The 14,639-nt window shown below is 38.0% G+C and overlaps 1 protein-coding gene and 1 pseudogene across 1 annotated transcript in view; one reads left to right on the top strand and one right to left on the bottom strand.

Moving 5' to 3' along the window:
* The window catches only part of SPTLC3 (serine palmitoyltransferase long chain base subunit 3), a 152,559-nt gene that overhangs the window by 84,483 nt on the left and 53,437 nt on the right, over positions 1 to 14,639 (bottom strand). Inside the window, exons 3-4 of the mRNA XM_032248009.1 lie at positions 5,406 to 5,560; positions 3,366 to 3,514 (exon numbers count right to left, since the gene is read on the bottom strand). Of these exons, the coding sequence (XP_032103900.1) occupies positions 3,366 to 3,514; positions 5,406 to 5,560 (304 nt within the window). The remainder of the gene's footprint in view (positions 1 to 3,365; positions 3,515 to 5,405; positions 5,561 to 14,639) is intronic.
* On the top strand, positions 3,548 to 4,333 carry LOC116530078 (annotated as a pseudogene).

Raw genomic sequence — 14,639 nt, 5'->3', positions numbered from 1 at the left:
ATGTTGGTTGCCCAGTTTACTAGCTTTCATGTTTCCTGCTAAGTAAAGTAAGACTTACATTTTCCTCTATGAACACAACTAGTTGCATCCCATAATCTCCTACTTGTTAGTTTGTTATTAAGTTTTAGCTTTGTTTCACAGGATTCAAGAATGTGACTTATGTAGATTTTACTTTTTAGAATTTCATGTGGTTTTCTTTGTGGGATAATATATAGTAGATTTTTGTGAAAATTCAATGAGGATTTAAAAAGGTGAAGTATACTGATAATATGTATTAAGGTTTAGATTCAATAGATAACTATTAAATTAACAATCATTAACAATTACATTGTTGATGTCTTCTGTATCATTTATTAATTTATTTTTGGCTTCTTCATTTTCAGGGACTGGGAGATACCTATGGTCTCCTATTACCATATCGTTTTTTTTGTTTTTTGTTGCTTTATTTATGTGGAATGTAAATTGACCCATAAAGGAGTCAAAGCCTCCCTTAATTTCATATTCCACTAGTTTTTACTTATACTCTAAAATAAGCAGTAGTATATAATTTCACATCTTAAGAACAGCATTTGCACTTCTGTACAGATCTGTCTGAAAATGTATCATTTCCAGCTGTATTTTGGGGCTCAGTTTTAACATTTACAGGTACAGGTTTGGTAAATAGTCTTCCTCCAGGAACCTTCCTCCTGGGCTCTTCCTTTGCTGCTCCTTCCACTGACCTCCCTTTCGAGCCCCTTTGGTGGTTGCAGCAGGGAGGTGGGCACTAGGTACCTAGTGGGACCTATCTTTCTGGTTTTTATCATTTGAAATAATTTTAACTTAATATTGTATAGTTTTAAATTACAGCACATAGTTGAGTTTAGGTTATTGGCCAAATCTCAGTCTTTGCTTTTTAATAGACAAATCTGTTTTCAGTACATTTTTTTTTTTGGACAAAATATGTCATCATCTAATCTTTTACTATGTTTTAAGTGATTCTTTGTTATTTTCTTTTCTATCTTTCCTTTTTGTTACATGGATTTTATTTTCCTTTTTCTCCTAGAGCATTGAAAACTATTTTTAAAAGCTCTGAGAAGTTATTTTTAAGGAATAAACGTTCATAAACGTAGATTCTCAAGAAGCTATTTTAGTTACTAAAAATTGTTGAACTTCTAGCTTTCCAATTTTCCTTGTTAACCCATTTGCACTGTTAAATATTCTCTCTCTTAAGACATGTTTCCCAAATGTTACCTGTGTTCATTAGAATAAATGGCTTTCAGAATCACGCTACTCCTAATTCTTGAATGCCATGTTAAGATTATTATTAATGTTGCAGAATACTTTAAATATGCCCTCTTTATTTATTCATTTCCTGATTGGTTGCTTATATTCATGTTTCAGTCATTCTGTTTGCCTAAAGTTAGTGTGGCCACGTGGCTTCTCTTTGGATCTTTCACTATTTCCTTGAAAAATGTTAAAGTCCTCTTCTTAGAACTTGACCTGGAGAGCTAAATGAAATGTGTAAATGTTGAAAATTGGGTGATTCAGAAGGGTGAGTAGGTGGAGAAAGAACTTGGGCTGAGTTCAGTACCAAACCTTCATTTCTGCCTAGTTTCTTGGGTTTGCTGAACCTGTAGAGTGATGGACCCATGTTCCAAATCTGGCTTCCGCTGTAAGGGAACCATTGTCTGTATCAAGCAGCTTTCCTTCAGCCTCTACTGCCTGTGATGGAGCGTGTTCTGTCTCACTGAGCTTGGGGGTTGTTATCAAGAATGTGACTTCTGCCTGGTCATTAACAACCCTGGTATTGGGTGTCACCAGCACCAGAGGAAATACCTCAAATGGTTACTGACCCTTATGGCTGGAGGTACTGCTCCAGTCTCTGCCCCATCTCCAAATGGGCATCACAAGTGACCCAGTCTTTTTAAGTGGCATAAAGCCTCCCTCCCGTTCCCTGCCCTTCACACCCTGTTTACATCTCCAGCACTATGCCTCAAAATGAAGATAAGATGTTTTTCTTCAGAAATCTGTGCACCCACTATTAACTCTAGAGCCTTAGCCAAGTATTTACTGAATGTTGGGATAAAAAAGGTACACAGTTTGTTCAATTTGTTGCACAAGTCTGAATATTAAATTGTTTCTAAAACTCTCTGCTAATTGATTATCTAAGAGAGCCGTGTGGTTCATAATTCACTAATGTGATTGTAAATCCCTTTTAAATCACATTTTCCTCCAATTCTTAGGCAGGCCTAACCGACCTGGTAAACCTTGCATGTGTCACTGGGAGGACGAAGTGCTGTAATAGAGAAAGCTGAGTTAGACTGGAAATTAGGTTGGTTATTTAACTTCCTTGAGTACATCACTTAGGTGCCGCGATCTCAGATTCCTCCTCCACAAGATGAGAATAAGACCACCTGTGCTGCCTGTACAGGTTTGTTTGTTTTTGTTTTCTTTTTTTGAGATGGAGTTTTGCTCGTTGCCCAGGCTGGAGTGCAAAAGCACGATCTTGGCTCACTGCAACCTTCACCTCCCAGGTTCAAGCGATTCTCTTGACTCGAGTAGCTGGGATTACAGGCATGTGCCACCATGCCTGGCTAATTTTGTATTTTTAGTAGAGACAGGGTTCTCCATGTTGGTCAGACTGGTCTCGAACTCCCGACCTGAGGTGATCTACCTGCCTCGGCCTTCCAAAGTGTTGGAATTACAGGCATGAGCCACTGTGCCTGGCCAGTTTTTTTGTTTTTTTTAATTAATGAACGCTCTCCCCTCTCTCCTTCCCTCTCTATCCTCATGCCAAGAATTGAAAAGCACTCTATAAGAGCAAGCTTTCATTATTCTTTCTTCCTGAGTTAGAGTGGATTTCCTTCTCACAGATGTTACTCCTTTGAGTTTGAGGAAGAGAAAAACATTTTAGCTAAAAGGAAAATAAAGAGCAATCTGCTCGTCTCCTTCACCTTGTCCATTCATTCATTTGTTCAATGCAACATTCTACGAGTCCAATCCCTCTTCTCACAAGGCTTATGTTCTTAGGAGCAGAGACAGGCCATATACAAATACAAATGCAAGATCATTTTAACCAGTGATGAACATCATTAAGAAAAGTGGAATAAAGGGCAAAGACCAGGTAAAGGAGGCACAGTGTTGCTATTTTAGATAATATGGGCAGGAAAGATCCATTTTTGTCTATTCTGGAGAATTGAAATGTGATTAATAAACTGCCTGGCTACAGCATAATGCCTGAAATTTCCCAAAATGTCTCTTTCTCTTTCTGTATTTTATAACATGTTTTTAAGGCACACAGTCTAAATGTGATCTAAATTTGAGAGGCAGACACAAGGAATCTGAGACCTAACAGGAAAAAATTTCAAAACAGTGAATGTACATACCCATTTCATGTCTGGTGCTGGCCACTCCTGTGCCATACGCCTCTAAAACATCCTTTATGGTCTTCATAGATTCATCATACTTGTCTGCGAGACCAAGAAAGTTATAGGAGCCCATGTTGATGACATCTTTGATGATTCTTCCAGTAAACCTGCAGGGAAACATGTAAATGAGCACATAATCCCCTCCCCAGGATTATGCACGATTCAAAAAATCCATGGTGGAAGGTTTGGATTCCTGTGAAGGAAAAGAGGATGAGGTGACCAAGAAGAGGGCAGCTCAGAGCGGTGAGGTGGATCAGAGCTGGCAGGAGGTGGTTCAGTCTGTCCTAAAAAAGTTGGTTTTCCTTGGAGGATCCAGACCCTCTCAGCCCGTGTCAGACCCAGCAGAGAGCTCTTCAGCCCCTGGAAGCTGGAAAGGGATGAACAGCCAAGCAGCTGCCAGCTCACAGCAGCCCTCCAACTTGGACCTGCCACAGCTCCAGAGCTTGACTGGATGGAGGCAGGACAATCTCTGATATTCATTGGCCATCAGGATATACCGAGTTGGTAACATCCACTCAGGTGCCACACCTTCCTGGATGATCCACGATGAAGAATGCATCCCTGGGAACCAACAAATAGGACCGTCCTATAAATATTTTCTTAAGAAAAGGAAAAGGAGAAATTGAAGAAACTTTCCCCAAACTGAGTTGGGGACAACTTTGATCACAGCTTCAGGACCAGTGCAGGCTGGCTGCCCTCTTTTGGTCTCATTTGGAATAATGGATACTGCTGGCAGTCCAGGCATCAATTCAAAACTAAACCTGCAGCAGTGATTCCCTAATGCTCTGCCAACTACCATGAGGCTAAAAGCAAAGTCAACAAACCCCTACCCACTGTTATTCCTTCCAGCAAATTCTTTATCATTGTCTTTCTTAGGAAACAGACATACCCATCCATTTGATTTAATAAAATTTTATTTTTCCAAATGTAAAAAAAAAAATTATCCTAGTGCTGAAGAGACCTTAGGTCTGGCCCAAATCATATCTTTTCTTTCTTATTAACTAGCATTGTTGTCAGCATAAAGAAAAAGAAAGAAAACCTTATCATTTGAAGCAATTTGGATAGAACTGGAGGCCTTTATATTAAAAGAAATAAGCAAGGCACAGAAGTCAGATATCATATTTTTTAACCATAATGTGGGAGCTAAAAAGGCAGATCTCACGAGACTAGATTGGTTGTTACCAGATGCTAGAAAAGGTAGGGAGAAGGGAGAGAGAAAGAGAAGTTGACTGACAGGTCCAAAGATACAGTTTGATAGAAGAAATAAAACTCAGATCAGTAGGGTGACTATGGTTTACAAAATAATGTATGGTCTATTTCAAAATAGCTACAAGAGAATAATTTAAATGATTCTAGTATAAAGAAAAGACAAATATTTAAGGTGATGGATGTCCCAAGTACATTTATTTGATCTTTACAATTTATATGAATGTATTAAATTATCACATGTACTCCAAAATAATGTACATCTATTATGCATCAAAAAAGTTGTTAACAAAAAAATCATTTTCCCTAAGAGAAAGGTAAGCCCATAATGAAGATGGGCAGAGCATTGGAGAAGGACACCTTGAGCCATGGATTGTTACTTAGCCCTGGGTTTCTTGGGCACTGATTTCCATGACACCTATGCTCTGGTTTAAATTCCAGCAGGAGCCTTCTAATGGAATGAGAGCCATGGTCATCACTGTCTCATTCAGCTAGAAGTAGGAGAGTGCAATTTGTCAATAAAGCTGAAACGGGTCTTCCTGGCTGGCTCTGTGTGTCCTGCACCTTCTGACAGAGGTCTTAGGTTAATCACAATATAAAAGAGCCACTCTGGTAGCTACTTAATTACTGTGCCTTCCTCTAGTGGCATTAGGAGGGCTTGCAAATGGCTACATGATACAAAACTGATAGCTTCCAAGCCTTTGATTTTTCACATTTGTCATCTAGTGCCCATGCTAGGATTTCCTTGAAAGGATTTTCTTTTCACCAAGCCCCTCCAAGCGGCTGCCTCACCTAAACGTCCAGTTATAGTCGTCCGACACTCTCTCCATCACATCAAACAGAGGCCCTGGGGCGCTGCAGATGGGCCGGTTCCAGTTGTCTCTGATTCGCATGTAAAGGTTCCGTGTAAAAAAATTTTCAAAGTCTTGATACAGTGGCACAAAATCCTGTTAGAACAGAGGTATAAGGTTATCTTTGGTTCTTTGCCTTGTGGATTTCATTTGCAATTGAAGCAGAGAAGAAGACCTGGAAGAGCCATGCAAATAACACATCTGCAGATATATTTTGAGCAAAGGTCAGTAGGTGAAGTAAATCTGTGACGCCAAAGAACATGCCTTTTAGTGGGGGAATGAAAACGTGATGAATAGGGGTAACAAAGATGTCAGTACAATACAAGCCCCAGAGCAAGTGAAGACAACAAATTCCTACAGTTTCTCTAAGCGTAACAACAGCGTCTATGTCCAGAGCAGTTTCATTGGAAAAAAGTGGTTGAGATAATCATGCTTTTAGCTTTTTTGAACATAAATATATCCTTTTATTGTGTTTTTAGAAGTGGGGATGAACTTGAACTGTTGGACCTGCTGGCAAAACTGTTATTGGGGGGTGGCTGGTTGTTACATGGCCCTGGGCCTGGAAACTGATCAAAGGAGCTCTTGGAGGCAGTGAGTCTTCTCACAGCTGAGGTAACAATACTGAGTCGCTGTATAGAGTGTAATTCGTGACCAAAGGAATCTGCAATCTAGCTGAGGCTTAAAGCAAGGCATGTCTAATGTTGTCATTTGACTCTCAACAGTTCCCTCTTCCCATTTAGAAAAAGAAGTACAGCTCGCCGCCAGTGCTCATTTAATTTTACACAAATATGCTCTTTGAGGCTGAAGCAAATCTGACTGATTTTCAATTTGAAAATAAAATATACAGTCTGTTTTTCCAATTAATTCTAGACAGAACTAACATCAGAATCATCTGCATCAGAACAATCTATTTCAGAAAAATCAGATTCATCAAATGAATCTTTGACCAACAACTATTCAAGAATGATGCTAGCACCGTTGCCTAGGAATGCTACATTTTCTAGGGCTTGACGTTTTCTGTGATCTATAGTGTTACTATATTACATAAGTAGAAATACCACTACTAAAACCAGGATGCTATACATAGAATGATGTCTTTTGTTTTCAAAGTCGATATTCTGGAATGATATGAAAATGATAATACAAGCGAGATATTAATAGTTCATGGCAAAGTTTTCTTAGGATGAATACTGCAGCCTCAAGATTCTCCCGTGAGTATTCTTGGGGCAAGCAGGAAGAAAGTTAATGCAAGGCAAAAAATGCAGAAGTGTTAACTGTGGTCTAAGCCAGGTACCCTGGACATTCCTGGGATTAGAGCAGGAGGGAGAGTCCCCCCTTGCTGGAGGAATCAGGGAAGCTTTGTGTAGGAGAGTCCTTGGAGATGGGCGCCAAGGCAGAATGCAATTGTTATGGGCAGGGACACTTGGGGAGTTCTCAGGGGAGTAAGTTTGTATGCTGGGAATGTGGAGTACATTTGGGGGGAATGAATAAGAATAAAATATAATGCATACGCTGTCACTCTTTGCTCAAGACTTATAATGGCTCCCACCTCACTCCTGATTTGAGGTTCTAACTCATATGGCTTCTGGTTACCTCTCTGACCTTGTCCCCTAATGACTTCCTATAGTGTGAGTGAGGCTGTGATGTCATCTGGGCACAGACAATGGGAACCTTGAGCAACCGAAGTATCTGCAGGAAGAGCTCATCCTTTATGCTTCAGGTAATGAGGGGTCACTGAATAATTGAGGGTGAGCATTCTCATTTTCCCTCCTATGCTCTCGGAGCACTTGGCTCTCCTTTCTCTTATTAAATGGAGCTGATTTCCCAAGGGAACAAGAAGACTACGGGGAGTGCCTTTGTGGATGATCTTCTTATGCTACTGCTTTGCCCACTCGTTCTCTGAGCTGGTTCATTGCAGAAGATAATATAGAGAATAGGCAGGTTTTGATGGCAGGTGGCCGCATCCAAGACACAGACCATTCTGTCACTTCATCCTTTGGTCCTTGATGATGATAGTATCATTTCTTGGGGAAAATGTATAATTTTTTTTTGTAGGAAAGAATGTACATAAGCATATACTGTCTGAATTTGAAGGATGGTTGGACAATTCTACATTTTAAAATCTTACCTTGAATGCGTTTTCTTTAAGTAGCTGTGATGTAGGTTTTGTTATGATTTAAAGCTCCAAGTTTGTGAGAATCAGTTATACCCTTTATATGTTTTTCTCACAGGGAAAGAGACAGATTTTTGAGGCTACAAGATTATATAATTCTAGAAAACTCATTCTCAAACTGTTTCTTCTTTGATTCAATACATTTTTTTTAGACTTACTGCTTTGTGAATTATTCTATATCCCTAAATGTTATGTTCTTATATTTATAATTTTAAAAGCCTTATTTGAAATAATAATCTATAAACTCATCCTATGAAGAGAAAAGAGAGAAGTAGGTCTGTAAGTAATATTTCTGGACTCTGAAGAGGATTATAGTTTTAGGTTTTATGAGGAATCTTACCCAAAATAAAGTAGCAGTTGGTTTTGGAGAGAAGGAGAGAAGAACTAAAATATTCTGTCTATAAAATTAAAATCAATTTCAGATTTGGGACCACAAGATGCACAGGGCACCACGGGTAGAGGAGCCACAACAGTCACAGAGCGGGAGTCCCTAACCCCTGGGCTGCAGACAGGTACCAGTCTGTGGCCTATTAGGAACCAGGTCACACAGCAGGAGGTGAACAGCAGGTGGGCGAGAATTACCACCTGAGCGCCCAGCTCCGTGTCCTGTCAGATCAGCAGTGACATGAGATTCTCATAGGAGTGCAAACCCTATTGTGAACTGGGCATGCAAGGGGTCTAGTTTGTGTGATCCTTATAAGAGTCTAATGCCTAATGATCTGAGGTAGAACAGTTTTATCCTGAAACTATACCCCTTCACCCCACCTGGCTTTTGGTGGAAAAATTATCTTCCACAAAACTGTCCCTGGTACCAAAAAGATTAGGACTGCTGTTGTAGAGCTCAAATATCCACTTGGCCCATGAGGAGAATCAGGCCCAGAAAGGTTTGTGACTTAAACTCTGTTCAGCCTCGGACCTCACCCACCACCCTAGACAGTCACTTCAGAGTGGTCTCCGTCATTCCCTCCAAAACAACAGTGATGACAAAAGCCCTGCCCCATGATGTGGAAAACTAGGACCAGCAGGTTGCCAGACATTATATTGTAGGAGTGTCCCTTAGTCATAGGGAATTTGGCGTTGGTTTGAAAAAATAGCCCATGGCTTCCCCACCCCATGCCACATGAAGATGCATTGTCATGGCCACCTAAGAGAAGGTTGGAAAATACTTCATCTGTCTAACCTCTCCGTCTCCTGACTCAGAGATTCAGAATTTGTACCTATGTAGAAATGGACAGCTGGCTCTTCACTGAGATAAATGCTTTGAGGGCGAGATACAGGGATTCTAATATATTCTGTGGGGTCAGAAAAGACTTCCTTCTAGGTTATAATCTTCATATTCAATAGAAATTTTATAAAGTAAGTACTTGTAACTCCTCTGCAAAAAGGAAGGGCTTTTTTTTTTTTTTAAAGTACTCAGAGTTATTTCTTTGTGCATGACATAAATATTAACCCAGATCTGATATTCAGCGTCAGTAACCTACATGTTCCTGAGAGGGCCAAATGAGTTCAGAGACCTACTTAGAATTAAAGATCTGATCAGTGAATGAACTGACTTGCTTTTAGGCATGGCCCTCCTCTTCTTCCCACCTGTGAGATCTCCTGTCTGGGTGTATTTCCACTCCACCCCATTCCTTTAAACAGCCAGGAGCTTTCTTTAGGAGCAGCCAACACCTTCCAAAGGTCAATGTCCTCTAGTCTCAGAGAAGCTTCCCACAGCATTTTAACTAAACCAGAAAATGAAGCTGGACTTGATATTTCAAAAACAAAAGCATTGCAATAGGATATATCTTTATTTATCTATAGACTTAATTTGTCATTTGGTTTGCTCACGATCTTTATTTTGCTTTCTGAGACAAATGGCTAGATGTGATAGAAAATACCAGGCCATAAAAACACAATCATTTTGGAGAATGGAGTAGAGAAAGAGGTGAGTTAAACCCAGCAAGACCCACGAAAATAGCATTGTTTCTTCTGCAATGTGATAATCTTTATTTTTCCACCTTTATATTTGTATGATAATTTATAATTTTCCAAGTGTAATAGATATTTCCATCCAACTTTTATAGATAACTTGATGGAAAGTCAGAAAACTTGATTAGACAAAATGGGAATTATTAATATTTCCAGTTCCCAGGCCATGCTCTTTCCAATAAACCCTGCTGCAAGGCTTGATGTTTGTAAGAAAGTGAAAAGAGTATATCCATAGCACACTGTTAAAACTACTACCAAATTTGGAAGCATATCCCTTGTTGAATGAGAAAGAATCTTTATCAAACACAAAGTTACTCGTTTGTGTCTACATTGACACTTCTGTTGTCACTGAATACTTATTTTATATAATTGTCCTTTTGAGAGCCAGCTGTTTCTAAGGTAGAACTCAAAATAATTATAAAATATGCTTATACTTTTATTAATAAGAGTAACTATATTTACAGTAGTTCTTTGAAGTATAAGAAACCTAACATAAAGATAGCCAAATTTAATTTTTATTCTTAAAGAATTAGAGATATTAAATAAGATGGCAGACTCAGTATTCGTATGAATCCTACCACTCTTCTAAAAGTTCCATGGAAATAACAATAAAAAATAGACACTTAAGAAACAAAATAAAATTATAAATGCTTAGAAAGACCATCAAGAATGTCATCAGTAAATCAGAAATGTGAAAGAATCACAAAGGCAGACATAAGTAAGATCTGATCACTGGGGAAATTACAACCACAGGAAACCATGGCTTCGAATATTTGCAGAGAGGACTGGCATGGATGTAAGCTAATAAAGGCAGCTTCAAGTTGAGAGTGAAGAGCTATAGCAAATTGACATTCAGGATGAGGGTAGATTCCTTCATCCTCTTCCTATTGGGCTAAAAAGTAAGAAGTGGTAATATTGGCCACAGGACAAAGCTTTATGGTGGGCAGCAGGAAGTGGAAGGAAAAGCAATGCCTCAGTGTACAGAAATGGAGACCCCACATAACAGGAAGATAATCTGCTAGCCTTGGAAACTCACCCTGTTCCACTTCTACAGTCACTCTCAAGATAGGTGAACATGAAAAAAAAAAAAAATATATATATATATATTGAATGACATTTTTATATAAACATAACAGAACAATGTGCCCATTTAAAGAATAAACAGCTCAAAATATAATAGCCATGACAAAAAGGCAAATTAATAAGCTAGAATGTTATATTGATGATTTTTTTTATAAGACAGTGTAAGAGCAAATAGAAAAGAAATTATAAAGGGAAAGTCAAGAGATACATATAGGACAGATTCAGAAGAAAAAACATCTCTCTAATAGACATGGCAAGATTGAAAGAAGGAGCTTAAGGAGGAAAGGAAGAGAAGGAGGAGAGAAAGAAGGCAAACTATAAGAAGGAAGAGAAGGGAGAAATTTCTAGAGACGAGGAAAGATTTGAATTGTAAGATATAAAGAGTCCATCAGGTACTGATTAAAGCAAATTAAGTTTCACACTTCATAGAAGAGAATCGGAATCAGATTGCTTAAATCTTAAACTTAAAATTCTGTACTCTTTCAAGTCAGCAATCAAATAAAAACAAACATACACGTTTTTCAGCATTAGCAAAAAGTCATGGGTTTAACACCCACAGGCATTTTCTGTGGTAACTGAGAGTGCACTTCCTGATTTTGAAATATACTACAAAGCTACAGTAATCAAGTGGCATGGTACTGGCATAGAAACAGACACATAGGCCAATGGAACAGAATAGAGAGCCCTGGAATAAATTCATGCATTTATAGTAATAGATCTTTGACAAAGGAGCCAAAAACACACAATGGGGAAAGGACAGTCTTTTCAATACATGGTGCTGGGAAAATTGGATATACATATGCAGAATAATGAAATTCGATTCTTTTCTCATACTACATAGAAAAGTGCACTCAAAATGGATTAAATACTTAAATGTAAGATCTGAAACTGTAATACTATTAGAGGGAAACATAGGGAAAAATCTTGATCTGGGCAGTGAATTTTTGCTATGATCCCAAAACACAGGCAAAAAAACCAAAATGAATTGCATCAAATTAAAAAGCTTCTGCACAACAAAGGAAATAATAAACAGAGTCAAGAGGCCACCTACAGAATGGGAGAAAGTATTTACAAACCATGTATCTGATAAAGTGTTATTGTCCAGAATATATAAGGAATCCAAACAATTCAGTAGCAAAACAGACAGAGACTTGATTAAAAAATGCGCAAGTGACCCAAGCAGATATTTCTCAAAAAGACATAAAAATAACTAACAGGTGTATAAAAAAATGGTCAGCATCACAAATCATCAAGAAAATGCAATTGAAAACCACAATGAGAAATCACCTCATATCAGTGAGAATGGCTGTTATTTAGAAGACAACAGATAACAAGTGTTGGCAAGGATGTGGAGAAAAGAGAACTCTTGTTCACTGTTGGTGGGAAGGTAAATTGATGAAGCCATTATGAAAAACAACATGGAGGTTTCAAAAAAAAATTAGAACTATCAAATGATCTAGCAATCTCCCTTAGTATATATCCAAAGCAATCTCCCTTCTTAGTATATATCTCCAAGAGCTATTTGCACTGTTGGGTTTATTGCAACATTACTCACAATAGACAAGATATGTAAACAACCCAAGTGTCCATCATAGATGAATGGATAAAGAAATGTGGTATACATACACAATGGAATGCCATTCAGGCTTAAAAAAGGACATTTGCAACAACACGGATGCACCTGGAAGACTTTAGAGTAAGGGAAATAAGCCAGACACAGAAAGATAAATACCATATGATCTCACTTATGTGTGTAATCTAAAAACAACAAACCCAAATAGACAATAACAAACCCAAAAGATAATATATGTATAGTTTTTCATATTGCCCATGAAAAATTCCAAGAAACTCCAGTGTAACTATCTGAAAAACGGTGAAGGAGGGAATTTATTACAGTGTTAGCATTTGAGGTTAAAACATGAAAATATCAATTGCTTTGCTATATGCTATCAATAGCTAATACCTATGAGAAAAAGATAATATTCAAATTGTGTCATGATTAAAAGATTGTGCCCAGTAAGAGAAAATGCTAAGACTTTTATAAAGAAAATTATAAAATGTTACTAAAGAACATAAGAAATACATAAAAAATGGAGAGTGATTTCTAAACAGGAAGACTGTTATGAAGACATCACATTTTTCAAAGATAACCTATAGATTTAATTAAAATGGCCAGTTTTTTCCAAATTCTATACCTCTAAAGCTCATTCTAAAGTATACGCAGAAAGAAAACCATACAGAATTATCTGAAAACTTGTAGAGTTACTCAAATAATAGAAAAAATAGATAAACATTTCATATAAGTGAGTTAAAAATGAACTAATTAGCCAGGTGTGGTGGCTCACATCTATAATCCCAGCACTTTGGGAGGCTGAGGCAGGCAGATCACTTGAGGCCAGGAGTTTGAGACTAGTATGGCCAAGATGGTGAAACCTCATCTGCACTAAAATACAAAAATTAGCCAGGTGTGGTGGCACATGCCTATAATGCCAGCTACTTGGGGGGTTAAGGTAAGAGAATTGTTCAAACCCAGGAGCCAAGACTGTGCCACTATACTCCAGCCTGGGTGACAGAGCAAGACTCCATCTTTAAAAAAAAAAAACTGTCTAATTAATGATATTGGGGAAATTGTTAGAAATATCTTTTTAAAAATTGTCCAGGTATGGTGACTCATGCCTGTAATCCCAGCTACTTGGGGGGCTGAGGCAGGAGAATTGCTCAAGCCCAGAAGGCAGAGGTTGCAGTGAGCCAAGATTGTGCCACTACAGTGTCCAACCTGGGCGACAGAGCAAGACTCTTAAAAAAAGAAAAGAACTATTTAATTCACAATATTGGAGAAATTATTAGAAATACCTTTTAAAAAATTGGCCAGGTGTGGTGACTCATGCCTGTAATCCCAGCCCTTTGGGAGGCTCGGGCAGGCAGATCACTTGAGGCCAGGAGTTGAAAGCCAGCCTTAACAGCATGGAGAAACCCTGTCTTTACTAAAACTACAAAAATTAACTGGATATGGCTGTAATCCCAGCTACTCTGGTGGCTGAGGCACTAGAATCACTTGAACTCAGGAGGCAAAGGTTTACAGTGAGCCGAGACCATGCCACTGCACTCTAGCCTGGGAGACAGAGTGAGATCTGTCTCAAAAAAAAAAAGAATTAAAAATTATTTTTTACCTCACACAGCAAATAGAAATAAACTGGATGGATGGATAGATTTATGGACTAGATGATTAAAATAAACACCCCAAATCACAAAAGTTCTGAATGAAATTATAGTGAAATTTTATAAACATGACTAACACCCCTCCCAAAAGACATAGAAAACTAACATCAAAACTAATAACAACAATGAAAACATAAATGTTTGCTCTATATGACTTAAACATTTATGTGTGGCTAAATAGAATGCAAATAGTGTTAAGAGCCAAGAAACAGAACTGGAGAAATATTTTAAATACATTTAGTGGAAAAATTATTGATATAAGAGCACATAAAAAGAATTCCTCTAAATCAATTTTCAAAAAGTTTAATAAAATTATGAGCAAAGGGTGGGAACAGCCAGTTTGAGAAGAGTTAAGTGTAAATAACTAAAAAGTGTATTTCAAGAAGTGCAGTCCTACTATTAATCAGGAAAATGCAAATTAAGACAAAAATAAATAATGTTCACCCATCAGATTAGCAAAACAATTTTTAAATGTTGATAATAATCAACCTATGATGTGTTGGCAAGGAAGCATGCATTATTAGATAACTGTTCACTGGAGTCGGTCTAAGCAAGCATTTCTGAAAGGCAATTTTGCAGTATGTCTCAGAAGTTAAAATGTGTATGCCTTGGACTCAGAAAGCCACTTCTAGGAATTATCCTAGAATAAATTCATTAGGGCTTAACCCACCCTTTCACTGGTTGGCTTTGTGCAAGTGATATGTATGTGTGTAAATACATACGTGGTTA

Source organism: Sapajus apella, unplaced genomic scaffold (assembly GCF_009761245.1).
Source record: "Sapajus apella isolate SASKATOON/1434 unplaced genomic scaffold, GSC_monkey_1.0 scaffold65, whole genome shotgun sequence".
NCBI classification, from domain to species: Eukaryota; Metazoa; Chordata; class Mammalia; order Primates; family Cebidae; genus Sapajus; species Sapajus apella.
Note: the sequence above shows the minus strand (reverse complement) of the source record. Positions and strands in the feature narration are given on the sequence as shown.